This window comes from Microtus pennsylvanicus, chromosome 18 (genome assembly GCF_037038515.1).
Source record: "Microtus pennsylvanicus isolate mMicPen1 chromosome 18, mMicPen1.hap1, whole genome shotgun sequence".
Lineage (NCBI taxonomy): Eukaryota > Metazoa > Chordata > Mammalia > Rodentia > Cricetidae > Microtus > Microtus pennsylvanicus.
In genome coordinates, this window is record NC_134596.1 from 8,633,317 (window position 1) to 8,645,574 (window position 12,258).

At 39.6% G+C, this 12,258-nt stretch overlaps 1 protein-coding gene across 1 annotated transcript; it reads left to right on the plus strand.

The window, feature by feature from the left end:
* Positions 1–6,839: 6,839 nt before the first annotated feature.
* Positions 6,840–11,210, plus strand: Mkrn3 (makorin ring finger protein 3). Its single transcript, XM_075952701.1, has one exon. It carries the CDS (start codon positions 7,401–7,403, stop codon positions 9,045–9,047), a length of 1,647 nt encoding a protein of 548 aa, XP_075808816.1. The 5' UTR covers positions 6,840–7,400; the 3' UTR covers positions 9,048–11,210.
* Positions 11,211–12,258: the final 1,048 nt, after the last annotated feature.

Consider the following 12,258-nt stretch of genomic DNA (forward strand, 5'->3'; position numbering starts at 1 on the left):
AATCCTAGGACTTTACTGCTTTTTGTATCAAGAGCCTATTAGGATGGCAAGTCCAATAGCTCTCAGAGTTTCTAGAACTATCCATGCATTTGTTTAGCTCAAAGCATGTACTTCCCAAAATTTCAGTGAATGTAAAAATACTTTTAGGTGATGCAAAAAAGCATTTTCACTTTTCAGAGTTTTGCGTATTAACTTGACAAGATGTGGAATTCCTGAGAATTCATATTTTCGACATTTTTTTCTGAATATGTTAACATGATCATTTATATATGATTTCAAATTTACATAGTGTCTCATTACCTTAAACCTCTATAATGATATCCCATTCTGTCTTGTCTTTTTAAACATGACAGAACTTTCCCCATGTTTCTCCCCACTTTCTAGCTCCCTTTTTAAAAATTTTACTGTTGGGAGCACATAGTTTATTGAATGCTCTCTTGTTTCATTCCACCCACAGACATAAGTCTATACCTGCATTTGTAAAGCTTAACATAGGCTTTTCATGACTGTGTATTTTTGTCCATAAATTTTTTGTTAATTTGCTTCAGTTGTGGATATATTTTTGTATAGTTTACTTAATAATGTAGGAAAATTGGTTATTAAAGATTATGGTTCTAGAATTTACTTTCTATGGCATTAATTTTCTCTCTATCAGCTAGAACTAGAGTAATACCTTTCCACTTTGCTATTTATTTTGAATAATTTGAGATTTTCATCTCAGATAAACTTCCATATCTAATGGCCTAAGTACTTTCTGGTTCATTTCTGAGGTATGCATGGCTTTATAGAACAGTTTTCTTCTTAAAAATATTTTATGTGTGTGGGTGTTTTCCCTGCTTGTATGTCTGTGAACCATAAGATTACAGTGCCCATGGAGGTCAGAGTCCCTGGGACTGAAGTTAGTGTGATCAGTTATATGGGTTCTAGGAATCTTCCCTGGGTTGCCTGCAATAGAGATCAGTGTTCTCAATCATTAGGACATTTCTTTGCACCCTCACTTTTAATTCTTGATTTAGATGGGACTTCATATCTTTTTCCAGTATGTGTCTTTTTAACTGCCATAAGAAACCACTTTGTGCCTATTCTCCTTGTTATGCTTTTGTTCTTGGAACTTTTAGGTCTCATTTATTTTTAATTTCTTCATATACTTCTTTCTAGTAATGTTTTCTATTTTGTTTTGTGAGTACCTGAACCAGGAATAACCACAGTCAGGCATGGTGGTTTATGGGCTGCAGGTCTAATTAGCATCCAGTACAATGGTGGAGGGGACTGAGAGAGATTGGAGTCTGAGTTTAAAACTGAGTCTCAGAACAACATAGGCTAGAGTGTAAGATGCTGTCTCAAAAATGTGGCAGAATCCCCTAATTTCAAATTTACCATGTATTTAATGTGCACATTGTATATCTCTGGGTCTGTTATTCCCTCTAAGCAGCTCCTTTCTGGCAGAAATTTGAGTGAATAAAAATTTCATTGTTATTAGAATTGTATTTCTACTCTGAAGTTTTCTTATACCTATCTGTAATTTGGTAATAGAGTCATTAGTTTCCCATATGACACTTACTTTTCTTCTATATTTTAGTAGTTTTCTGTTCAATTTTAGTCTAGAATAAAAATATTTCAGAATGATTTAAATTCTTTTAAAATATGAGACATGTTTCAGGCCCAATATCTTACAAATTTCTTCCTGTGTAATTCTTACTGCCTGGGTTAATGGGAGCAGTGCTTTCATATGGCAGTAATAATGTTTCAGACTTTTGGGGGCTTTTAATTCCTTTTTTAATTCATCAAGTACATAGGCACCTCCTAAAGATTATATTTATGAATGCATGCTCTCATGTTGCAGACCAGAAACCTCACAGTTGCTCATCTGGTCTCTGATTCTTTATACTAACTGCCTAAAAGTTTGCATTAGGGAAGAAACATAGACAGTACAAAAGGAAATTCCTGCTTTATAAGATGAGATGCAGTCTGTATTCATAAACTCAAATTTCAAATAAACACTATGATTTTACTTCTTGGCCCCAACACAGTTTGTGTGTTTTCAAGTCTTTCTCAGAACCTCTTTTGAAATGGAAGGAGGCATTTGGACTTCATCTTGTCTTTTTTTTCATTGTCATCTTGGAAATAAAGTCGCGGTCTCTGGTCCAGACTCCCTCAAACTCAGGACCTTCTAGCCTCAGCTTTCAGTGTGGTGGGGTTACAAAAGGATGTTAGCATTATTCTGTGACAGCCTCCCCAGTACTAGCTCTTTCCCTTGCTTTTTTCTACTTTATGCGGTTTTTTCCTTCCTTATGATGTGCATATCTGTGGCACATCATACATCTTTTACCACTCATGCAATGAAAATACTATATAGTATTTTTTGTGACTTTCTCTTTTATGTGATTTTAGTTGATTCCCTTTGATTTTTAAGTCTATTGTACTCATGTTGGTAGGTTCTACATTCTTCATGCATTTTCACTATGTTGTTCATTTATTCCTTTGTTTTGGCAGGAAATATTGGCCTCACAGAAACTGGCCTTTTAAACTGAATTCGGATGATATTTTACAGGTGTATAAGATGCAAAAAATATGACCAAGACAACATGTACATGAAGCTTAATTTTACATGTGTAGAACAGCCCACACAACTAATCTCTGAGAAGCCCACACACGTTCCTAGCGGTGTCTTACTTTTTTATGAGCACCTTTTCATCCTAACCCTTATGCTTAAGCCTGCATTAAAGAGTCCTTCATAAAAATCTTAAAAAAGCCTACAAAAGTTTTAATGAAATTATCAATGCTGATTATACTATGCACAAATCAGTGTACTTGTTATCATAATGAATATGACTTGGCTGGACTTGCATGTAAATGGCTACAGTATTATTTAATCCTCTTCTACATACATACTGAAATTAAAAGACCCTTTGAAGGCTAAAGATATGGCTCAGTGGATAAAAACCCTTAAATTATGTTATTGTGAGTATCTGAGTTCAAGTTCACAGAATGACATTTAAAGTCCAGGACAAAAACTACCTGTCTGTGATTATAGTGCTCCTATACTTAGGTGGAGACTTGAGACTACACAAAAGCAGATAGGCCACAGTGTGGCAGACAAAAGATTGGACAACAAATTGATCTTACTTCAAATGGAGTAGAAGTTGAGGATATATATCAGAGGTTGTCCTTTGACCTATAATGTGTTCTATGGCAATGCACACACACACACACACACACACACACACACACACACACACACACACGCCACACAAAAGCACACACAGACCTGTGAGCGATTTTGACAATAAGATATGATAAGTGATCTTATTTTACCCAGTCAGCCACCCATGAATTCCGATTCTGATCCCTACCATAATCCCATGGCCATCCCAGTAACAGAGAGACAAATGCCCGCCTGCATGCAGAAAGATGCCCATATCTAAACTTTTGAACTAGAATTACACAAAAAAAAGCCTTTTAAATTTCGAGCAAATATGTGTAAATTTCTGAAACATTGGCTCTAGGCCCTGGTATTGTTCAAATAATTTCATTTCTGTGCATGAAATAAATTAATACTTACAGGCACTTGTCAAGCAGTCATTATTTGCTTTTATTTTCTTTTTTTTTTTGAAGCAAGGTCTTACTATATAACACAGGCTAGGGCTGGCCTGAAACTCATGGGACTGCTCTCAATCCCCACCTTTCGTACTTGAATTATAGCCGTGCACCACTGTCCTGGCTCGGTTTTTATGATCACTGTTAGCACCCCTTTGCTGATTCAACACTGTACAAGTGTAAAATTAACACTTGTGGCACAAAGATGTCAGTTAAATAGTGGAGGACGTGAAACCATAATGCTCAACTAGACCTTTAATCCCTGTACCCAGCTGCCTGTCCAGTACCATTGAAAGAGTCCTTGGAGCACAGCAGTACGATAAAAGAAGTTGCATTAAGGCTATTGTGTTCTTTTGAACTGTGGACATGTTGAATGTGTGGGGGTGGGCTCTGTGTGGGGGTGGGCTCAGCAGCCCTGCAGCTAGAGAAGAAAAGGCATGGGACAGCTGCTTTTTCAACACAGTCCCACAGTCCAGGCTCCAGTGTCTGGAACTATCTGTCAAGCTGTCTACTCATTCCCTCTCCTGTGTAGGGTCTTCAACCTCCACCTTTGCCCTTGTCAGTCTGTACCCTAGTAGCATGGTTCTTCACACAGCCTTGCCCAGAGCTGTGCTCTTCCTTGCTCCACTTGGATATCCTATTGCTGACATTCTGGAGACCCTTCGTTGAAGCTCATCCCCTGAGGTCTTCTGGGTTTAATTGAGAAAAGACAGTTCTGCTGAAGAAACATGAATCAGAGGTATGTTTTCTGAGACTGTGTGAATATATCAATGCTAAAATAAGTAAACAAACAGAGGAGATAATGATCAAAGAAGGGAATAAAAGGAATGTGGATTCAGGTGGTCAGAGAAAGTACTCTCTCTGTATGTAGTAATTTGTCCAATATATAAAATAGCTGTTTATATGTGTCAAGATACCCTAACTGGTATTTACAGTCAATGGTCTACTGTGGGATTTTAAAGATTTCAATATATGACTTTAATTTATAATATAATATTACAAAATGGCACTATTACATGTATAGTCACTGTGAAGTAGAAGATGCAACATACACGTGACTGAGAGCCAAATAGTTGGGAATACAAAAGCACATAACATCCAGCACTAGCAGTAAAGCCCTGATAATATTAGGATACATTTTGGTTATATTTCCATTCCTTAAAGTTTGAGGAAACAGTGTGCTTAATGTCAACACTAAAGTAAACTGTATAATATAGTGGGTATTAGTCTAAAGTGGTTGTCTGAATTATAATTTAAAAATTAAAATGGAGATCCTGAGCAACTTAAGCTATATTTCAGTTCTTCAGAAGTAAAAGGAGGATAGTGAACTAGAAAGCATACCTAAAAATTGTTCACAGTAATTTCTAATGGCATATAAAAAGTCCAGTGTAATTTATATGTAGTATTTGGGGTAAATTACTACTGAACAAATAGGCATGAGATCTGAAATAGTCAATATTATTACATTTGTGAATTGTGGGTAATTTGATATATAAGGCTAAGATCTATACCATAAGCTTTTTTATGTTTAAAATTTCCCTGGACTGATAAAAGAGTCCTCATTAACTCATATAGCTTGAAGTCTAAAGAGAAAGTATGTTCTAGACAGGTTAGATGTGTCAAGTTTTGACAAAGCCAATAATCCAAATAAAAAAAATCACAATGTCTATGAAAAGGTCAAAGGACATACAACTAAGAGTTCCTTGATTCTTGAAAGAAAACATGGCTATCAATCAAGAAGTTAGCCTTTAAAAATATTAAATATGGATCATGGAGGACCCCTTTATGTCTAACTAAAATTGACTTTCAATTGGGCACAATAAAGTTCACAGGACAAACAACATTCATCACCATAAATGCTGTCCATAAATATTTAAGGGTCATTTACATCTGTTTACACGGTATAGAAATTTTTCTTTATTGAATTTCTACACAGTGTATTTCCCAAACATGTGTATAAACACATAGCTTTTCTCTACAACATTATCAATGTCCACCTGTTAACGAACTGTTACTTTCTGATTCTGACCTATTTTATGCTTTTGCTTGCCCTGTTGTATAAGTAGAGGCTTTAAAACATCCCAAGCATTTCAAAATTTATGTTTATTTCCGAGTAAGTTTTATGATAACTCCTTTGATTTTTTTAAAATCACATTTGCAATTTAATTAATAGATCTTTACTTTTGTTTCTGATATATTGTCTAATGTACATTTCTAGATATATAACCATTTAATGAAAAGTTGTATGTTTCATGCTCAAAACTTTTATTTAATATCATATGATTATTCTTAGGTTTGTTATAAATTATTGGTACTGAAAACATTCCATGGCTTCAAGGTTTGTTATTAATTGGTGTTGGCTCGTTTAACGTGATAGTTGAGATCTGAACCTTTTCTATTTTTCTTAATAATTTGTTCAATAATCCTTAAGCTTATTCTATGCTATTTCACGTTATTTTGCTTCATTTCCCTGGTTTTCTTATTTTTATTGTTTAATAATATTCTTCCTTGCGTGGTATTGTTTTATTGGTTTCTTTTAGTAGTGATTTACACTTTGACTTGGATGAGTATATCATAGACATTTAATAGTTTCTTTAAACTTAGGGTTTAAGATTTTTTTCTAATAGAATTGTTTTGGCAAGCAAAACGCTATTTTTAGAAATAAGAATAGTAAATTAAATATTTGAAACATTGTATGTTCAAATAAACAAGTAGGGATAGGAAGAAAGCATGATTATTACGATAAAAAAAAACCATAAAACTACACTCTAAAAGTCAGCATGTGACCACGGTAAATACACTTAGCATTTTAAAAATACGTGTAAAAGTATTAGCCCGAGAGAATATATATGCGAAATGACAGAAAAAAAAATCGGTGTGGAAACGGGAATGAGCCACTTAACGGTGCAAGGCCGGCATTCTGAAAGTCTCTGTATAGAAAAGAAAGGCGGCAAACAAAGGGTCTTCATGCAGCGAAAGAAAAGTTAAAACCCCGGCATCGTCAATGCCGCTCAAAGCCCCGGCTTCTACACTGTTGGGGGGCGAAAATAAAAGCCACAAAGGCGGGCATCTGAAAGGCGCTAGGAGCTTCAGTCAGAGGGCTCCCTCCTAATTAAAGCGCGCCCGTTCACGTTAACCCTTCGAGGGAAGAGCGAGCCCCGAACGATCCTGTCATTTCTAGACGCGCCGCCGCGGTGGGCGACGCCGTGCGCGCCGCCGTGCGCGCCGCCGCCTGCGCAGAAAAGCTGCGCTTCGGCGGGGCACGGCTGCGTTTTCAAAATCAGTCGCCCGCCGGCGAGAGGCGAAATCCACCGAGAAATCCGTTCGTGAAGCCGATAAGAAACGTTTTTAAAAAGCTCCGGCAGCCGGGAGCCGCCGTGGGCAAAGGCGAACGATTGTAGCGTCTTCTGACACAAAACGAAAGTAATCAAAAAGGACGCGTACAACCGAAAGCAGCGGAGGTTGCACATCAACCTCAAGGGGACCGGGTGTGCAAACGGGGGCCAAGGGGGCTTCGGACACACGCCGGCGGCTCCGCTAGCCGAGATCGGCGCGGGAAAAACATGGCGGAGGCCATTTCCGGTGAGAAACGGAAGTTGGTGTTACACCCGGAAGTGTCCCCCATCTGAAAATCAGGTCGGAACTAAAGTTCACAGGGAGCCGGTTTCCGATGGGAAGACAAAAATTGGTGCACTTCCTGCCGAGAAGCCGCGGAGATCGCTCCAGCTCCGGCTCCGCCGATTCAGACACAAAATAGATATAATATTACACTTTTTGGACAGAGTAAGGGGCAGGGAATACAAATGGAAGAGTCTGCAGCTCCCATGAGGCCCTACGAGGCCGCTGGAGCCGAGGCAGGTGCTGAGGGGGGGGAGGGTTTGTCTGGTCCCCCCCTTCCGGAGTTTGAGGCCTCCGGAGCTTCTGGAGCAGTCAGCTCAGCCTCTGTGCAAGAGGCGTCGGGTTTGGCACCGCTCCGTATGGCTCCTGCGTCAGCGGACCGACGCGCGGCGAGTTTGAGGCCAGCTCCAGCCGCAGGGGGCGGAGCCAGGTCTGGTTCTGAGCGGAGCAGCGGCAGCTGGACCAAGCAAATCCTCTGCAGGTATTATCTGCATGGGCAGTGCAAGGAGGGCGATAACTGTCGTTACTCTCACGATCTCTCTGGGCGGCGCAAAGCTAGGGGGGGGCAAGATTCCCAGCCTGGGGCCTCTGCAGATAGAGGGCCCAAGATGGCCACTCAATGGGAGCCCCCGACTCAGGAAGTGGCGGAAGCCCCCCCTACTGCATCCTCCAGCTTTTTGCCTCTGATTGGCTCGGCTGCTGAAAGGGGCTTCCCCGAAGTTGAGATTGACAATGCAGGCATTGGCTCAGCTGCTGAAGGGGGCTTCTCTGAAGCAGAGATTGACAATGCAGGCCTTGCTGCAGCCGCTGCGGGAGGAGCGGGTGCTGAAGGCTGGGAGGGAGCAATTGAGTTTGTTCCAGGACAGCCCTACCGAGGTCGCATGGTCCCCCCACATGGTTTCGAGGCTTTTCCGCAGAGCCCGGAATTTGAGAGAGAGCACATGGCTATAGGCATGGGGATGCCGATGCCGATGCCAGTGCCAGTGCCGATGCCAATGCCAATGCCGATGCCAGTGCCAATGCCGCTCCCGCTTTGCCGCTATGCTGCCCGGGGAGAATGCCTCCGTGGGGAGAGTTGTGCGTACCCCCATGGAGAAATATGCGACATGTGCGGGCAGCAGGCCTTGCACCCTTGGGATGCAGCCCAGCAGGAAGCTCATAGGCGGGCCTGCGTTGAAGCACATGAGAGAGATATGGAGCTCTCCTTTGCTGTGCAGCGCAGCATGGACAAAGTGTGTGGCATCTGCATGGAGGTTGTCTATGAGAAAGCCGACCCCAGCGACCGCCGCTTTGGCATCCTTTTCAGCTGCAACCACACCTACTGTCTTAGGTGTATCCGCAGGTGGAGAAGTGCCACACAGTTTGAGAACAGAATCAGTAAGTCCTGCCCACAATGCAGGGTCTCCTCTTTCTTTGTCATTCCTAGTGAGTTCTGGGTGGAGGAGGAAGAGGAGAAGGAGAAACTTGTTCAGCAATATAAGGAGGGAATGAGCCAGAAAGCCTGCAGATATTTTGCTGGAGGCTTAGGTTACTGCCCATTTGGAGAATATTGTTTTTACAAGCATGAATACCCTGAGGGCTGGAGAGATCAGCCTCCGAGGCCAGATGGTGGTGGATCGTCAAATGCATACTGGCATCAAGTTTTGGAGCCTGTGCAGTTGCGAGAGGGAAAAGTGCTGCTTAAAAGCCGAAAAAAGGAGTTTGCTGTGCTTCGCCTGGCCAACCAGTTGCTTAAGAAGTTGCTTTGCCTGAGAGGCAATTCTTCCTTCTCTGATAACCGTTGGCTCTTGCTTCAGTACCAGCTGGAAGAATATTTCAGTTTGAATCTGTAGTATCATGCTGTGGCACGTGGTCTAGTCTGCTAAGGCTCTGTTGTCTGCTGTTGCTTATTTCCCTTTATCGACTGACAAACCTATTGCTTTCAAAGGCTGTTGAGGCAATCTTTATGCAGTATTGCTGTTTTTCCCTCTATTTCCCTTTTCTTCTCACTAGGATTGTGATGTTATTATGTGTTATAAAATAACAAGAGGTTATTAAAAGTATTGTTTGGTGGAATTAATATTTCTGTCAGCTGATGAATTGTGGTGTCTTTTTCCAACAGGATTCAATCACTTCTAGTCTAGTGTTTACAGTATCTCATTGTGAAGTCCCTTAAGAGTAAATGTGACAAGGTGACAAAAGTCTTTAACTGAATTATGAGCTTTTTGCTATATAGCCTTAAAAAATGGACGCTTACAGGGCCTTGCAGCTGCTGTCTGTGTTTGTTTACATGTCTGTTTTTTCCCTTCTCTTTCAAGTGCACTTGTTAACTTGTGGTTACTTTGTGGTTCTGTTTTACTTGACCAAAATGAAGTGCATATGTTTACATGTTTTTATCCTGTTTGGCTTGATGTGAAATTATTTATATTTGGAAATATATATTTAAGAATGATATATATGCGTATATGTACACAAAGATGTATTTGGAAACAGATATACACTATAATATATATGTTTGAAGTAATGAAATAAATCCATAAATGAAAGCCCAATGTTAAAGTCTAGGTGTATGGACTGTGTGTGAATTGTGTGGATAATTTCTCTTCCCCTGCACTGATGTCAGTGATTAGCACCTAATAAAAATGACTGCTATGTGTATTGGACTCTTTCTAAGGGACTTATGAAGCGTGACTTTGATACTTCTTATGGCAGCATTAACAGCTTCTCTGTTAATAACCACGAAACCTATGTGCCTTTGCATGTAGTCATCATCTCATTTTTCTTAACGGTGACAATTCCTGAACTCAAATACACAGTTGTTTATAGTATATCTCAAATATCTGGGTCTTTTTATACTTTACAAACAAAGTATTTTTGATGAAAGGTTTTCATAATAAAAATTCTAAGACCATCAGAGAAAATGAAAATATTGAAAACAGAATTTAAGAGTGGAAATTTAAAAGTGAGGCATAGGACTTTAAAAATGTTAAACAAAAATCCTGAAATCTTTTAATACAAATAAGCCATAATTTGATATGAAGCCATTTTTAAAAAATTCAAGTTGATTTTGCTTGCTTTAAATAAAACTACATTCTACTTAAAATACACAATTATAGTTAAAATAAAAAATCAGGAGGATTGGGGGGTAAAGTAACTGCAGATATTGTCAGTATAAAAGACCAAGTTTCTATTACACACTGCAGGAGGAGAAACATGTAAAAGCAATAAACTATAATTAACCTAGAATATGTATCTTCCTATTTTTCACTCTGTGTGACCACATTAAGCAAGTGACTAGTTCACAGAGGCCTCATAGTTCAAGTGTCCACTGGAAAGTTTTACTGCATCTTTTAGGAAATGAAAATTTTTTTTATGCAATCACTAAACAGTACAGTTTCAAGTCTCCCAATTTTGTAGAACAGAGTGCATTTTTCTTGACTGAAGTAGCTCAAGATTATACTGTGGGTCTTCATTTTCTGCTGTGCACCATGTTCTGACTGTAACAAAGCCAACATGCAGAATTTGTGTTTTGTTACAAAGCATAGTTTGAAGTACGCTTTCCAGAACTACCTTGCTTGGCACTTATAATTTTTCCTATGAGATGAAATAAATGAGTTGGGAAAAGCATTTACAGCAAGAATGGAGTACAAGCAATACCTTTGCATGGCTCTTGAGATTAGATGGCTCTGCTACCTCTACCTGCTCATATTCACACTCAGAAAAAGTGTGTGGCTTAATTAATGTGCATCTTGTACACATGGGTTGATCAGCCAGGTGCAGCAGGGCATGGACAAGTTTCCACAAAATGGGGTGTCTTGTAGTTTCTGTCTGAATTGCATAGCTCAGTGTTTCAGTCTTTTGTTTACAGTGTAGCTCAACTTTCTATATTGTAGCATGCCCTCTCTTCTGGTAATCTGAAACTATGTAGCCCTGTGAGATATGCCATAATCCCCCCCCCCTTTTTTATTTTGTTGTTGTTGTTTTGAGACAGGGTTTTTCTGTAGCTTTGGAGCCTGTACTGGAAACTAGCTCTTGTAGACCAGGCGGATCTCGAACTCACAGAGATCCACCTGCCACTTCCTCCCGAGTGCTGGGATTAAAGTTGTGCACTACTACCACCTGGTTATTCTTTCCTCTTTAATTCCAAGCAAAGCAACAGTTAGGAATTCCCTGGACAGCTAGGTGTTTTCCCACAGGCTAGGAGTTGGTCACAAAGAATGTGACCAAATGGGGCACTTTGAATCAAGGACTGCTGACTGTCAGCCCTTAAAGGAATTTCCATAGTTAAGATCTGATGGGGCATCGATTTGAGCTTCAAAGGCTCTGGACTGTCTCCTCATGTACACTGCACAGCCTCATGAAATTACAGAATTTTATTCATTGAGTGTTGAAATAGGAAGTCATATTAATTTCAGTAGTTATTATTGCTTAAAACCTAGTAGAAAAATGGCACAGAAGACAGATTATAGGGCAGTAGAGGCCCGGTTAAGCCTCTTACCAGCCGTGCCATCAAAGTGAGTACTTGTGTCTTCTACCTCAGTTTATACATAGGAGAAATGGGTGCAGTGTTATCAGTTTATATGATAATTGTGCAGAACAAGAGCAGTGTAGGGAAAAGGCATAAAACATTTAAAAGGGTTTATAATTATGTGGAATCTGCATGTCTCTCATCCCAAGTGGCTATTACCTAAATATGAATATTCTAGGTTTTTCTTTTATGAATTTTTGGAATTTGGAGTAAAAATTAATTTGAGATTATTTTTGTAGGATATAGGTGTAGTATCTATCAGCCTTACATTAATAATTTTAATAGAGTTTTTCCAGCAGAAATAAAATCATACTTAAAACTAAATGTGTTCGATTTACTTGCTTAAGAATCCCAAACAGCAAGAGTATTTTTTATAGTAGATGCATAATGGGGAAATAACAAGATGCTTTTGAGAAATCAAAATTCCTTTTTCACTCATCAGGTCATTGAGAAAGAGGTTAATAACAGATGTCACAGCCACCAAAGCCAAGTGAATTTTTCTCATCTTCTTTCCCAAGAAGACTATAATTCCAGGC

What these genes read in the sequence shown, in the direction of transcription:
- Mkrn3 (XM_075952701.1), top strand. Translation starts at nt 7,401, where the DNA reads ATGGAAGAGTCTGCAGCTCCCATGAGGCCCTACGAGGCCGCTGGAGCC.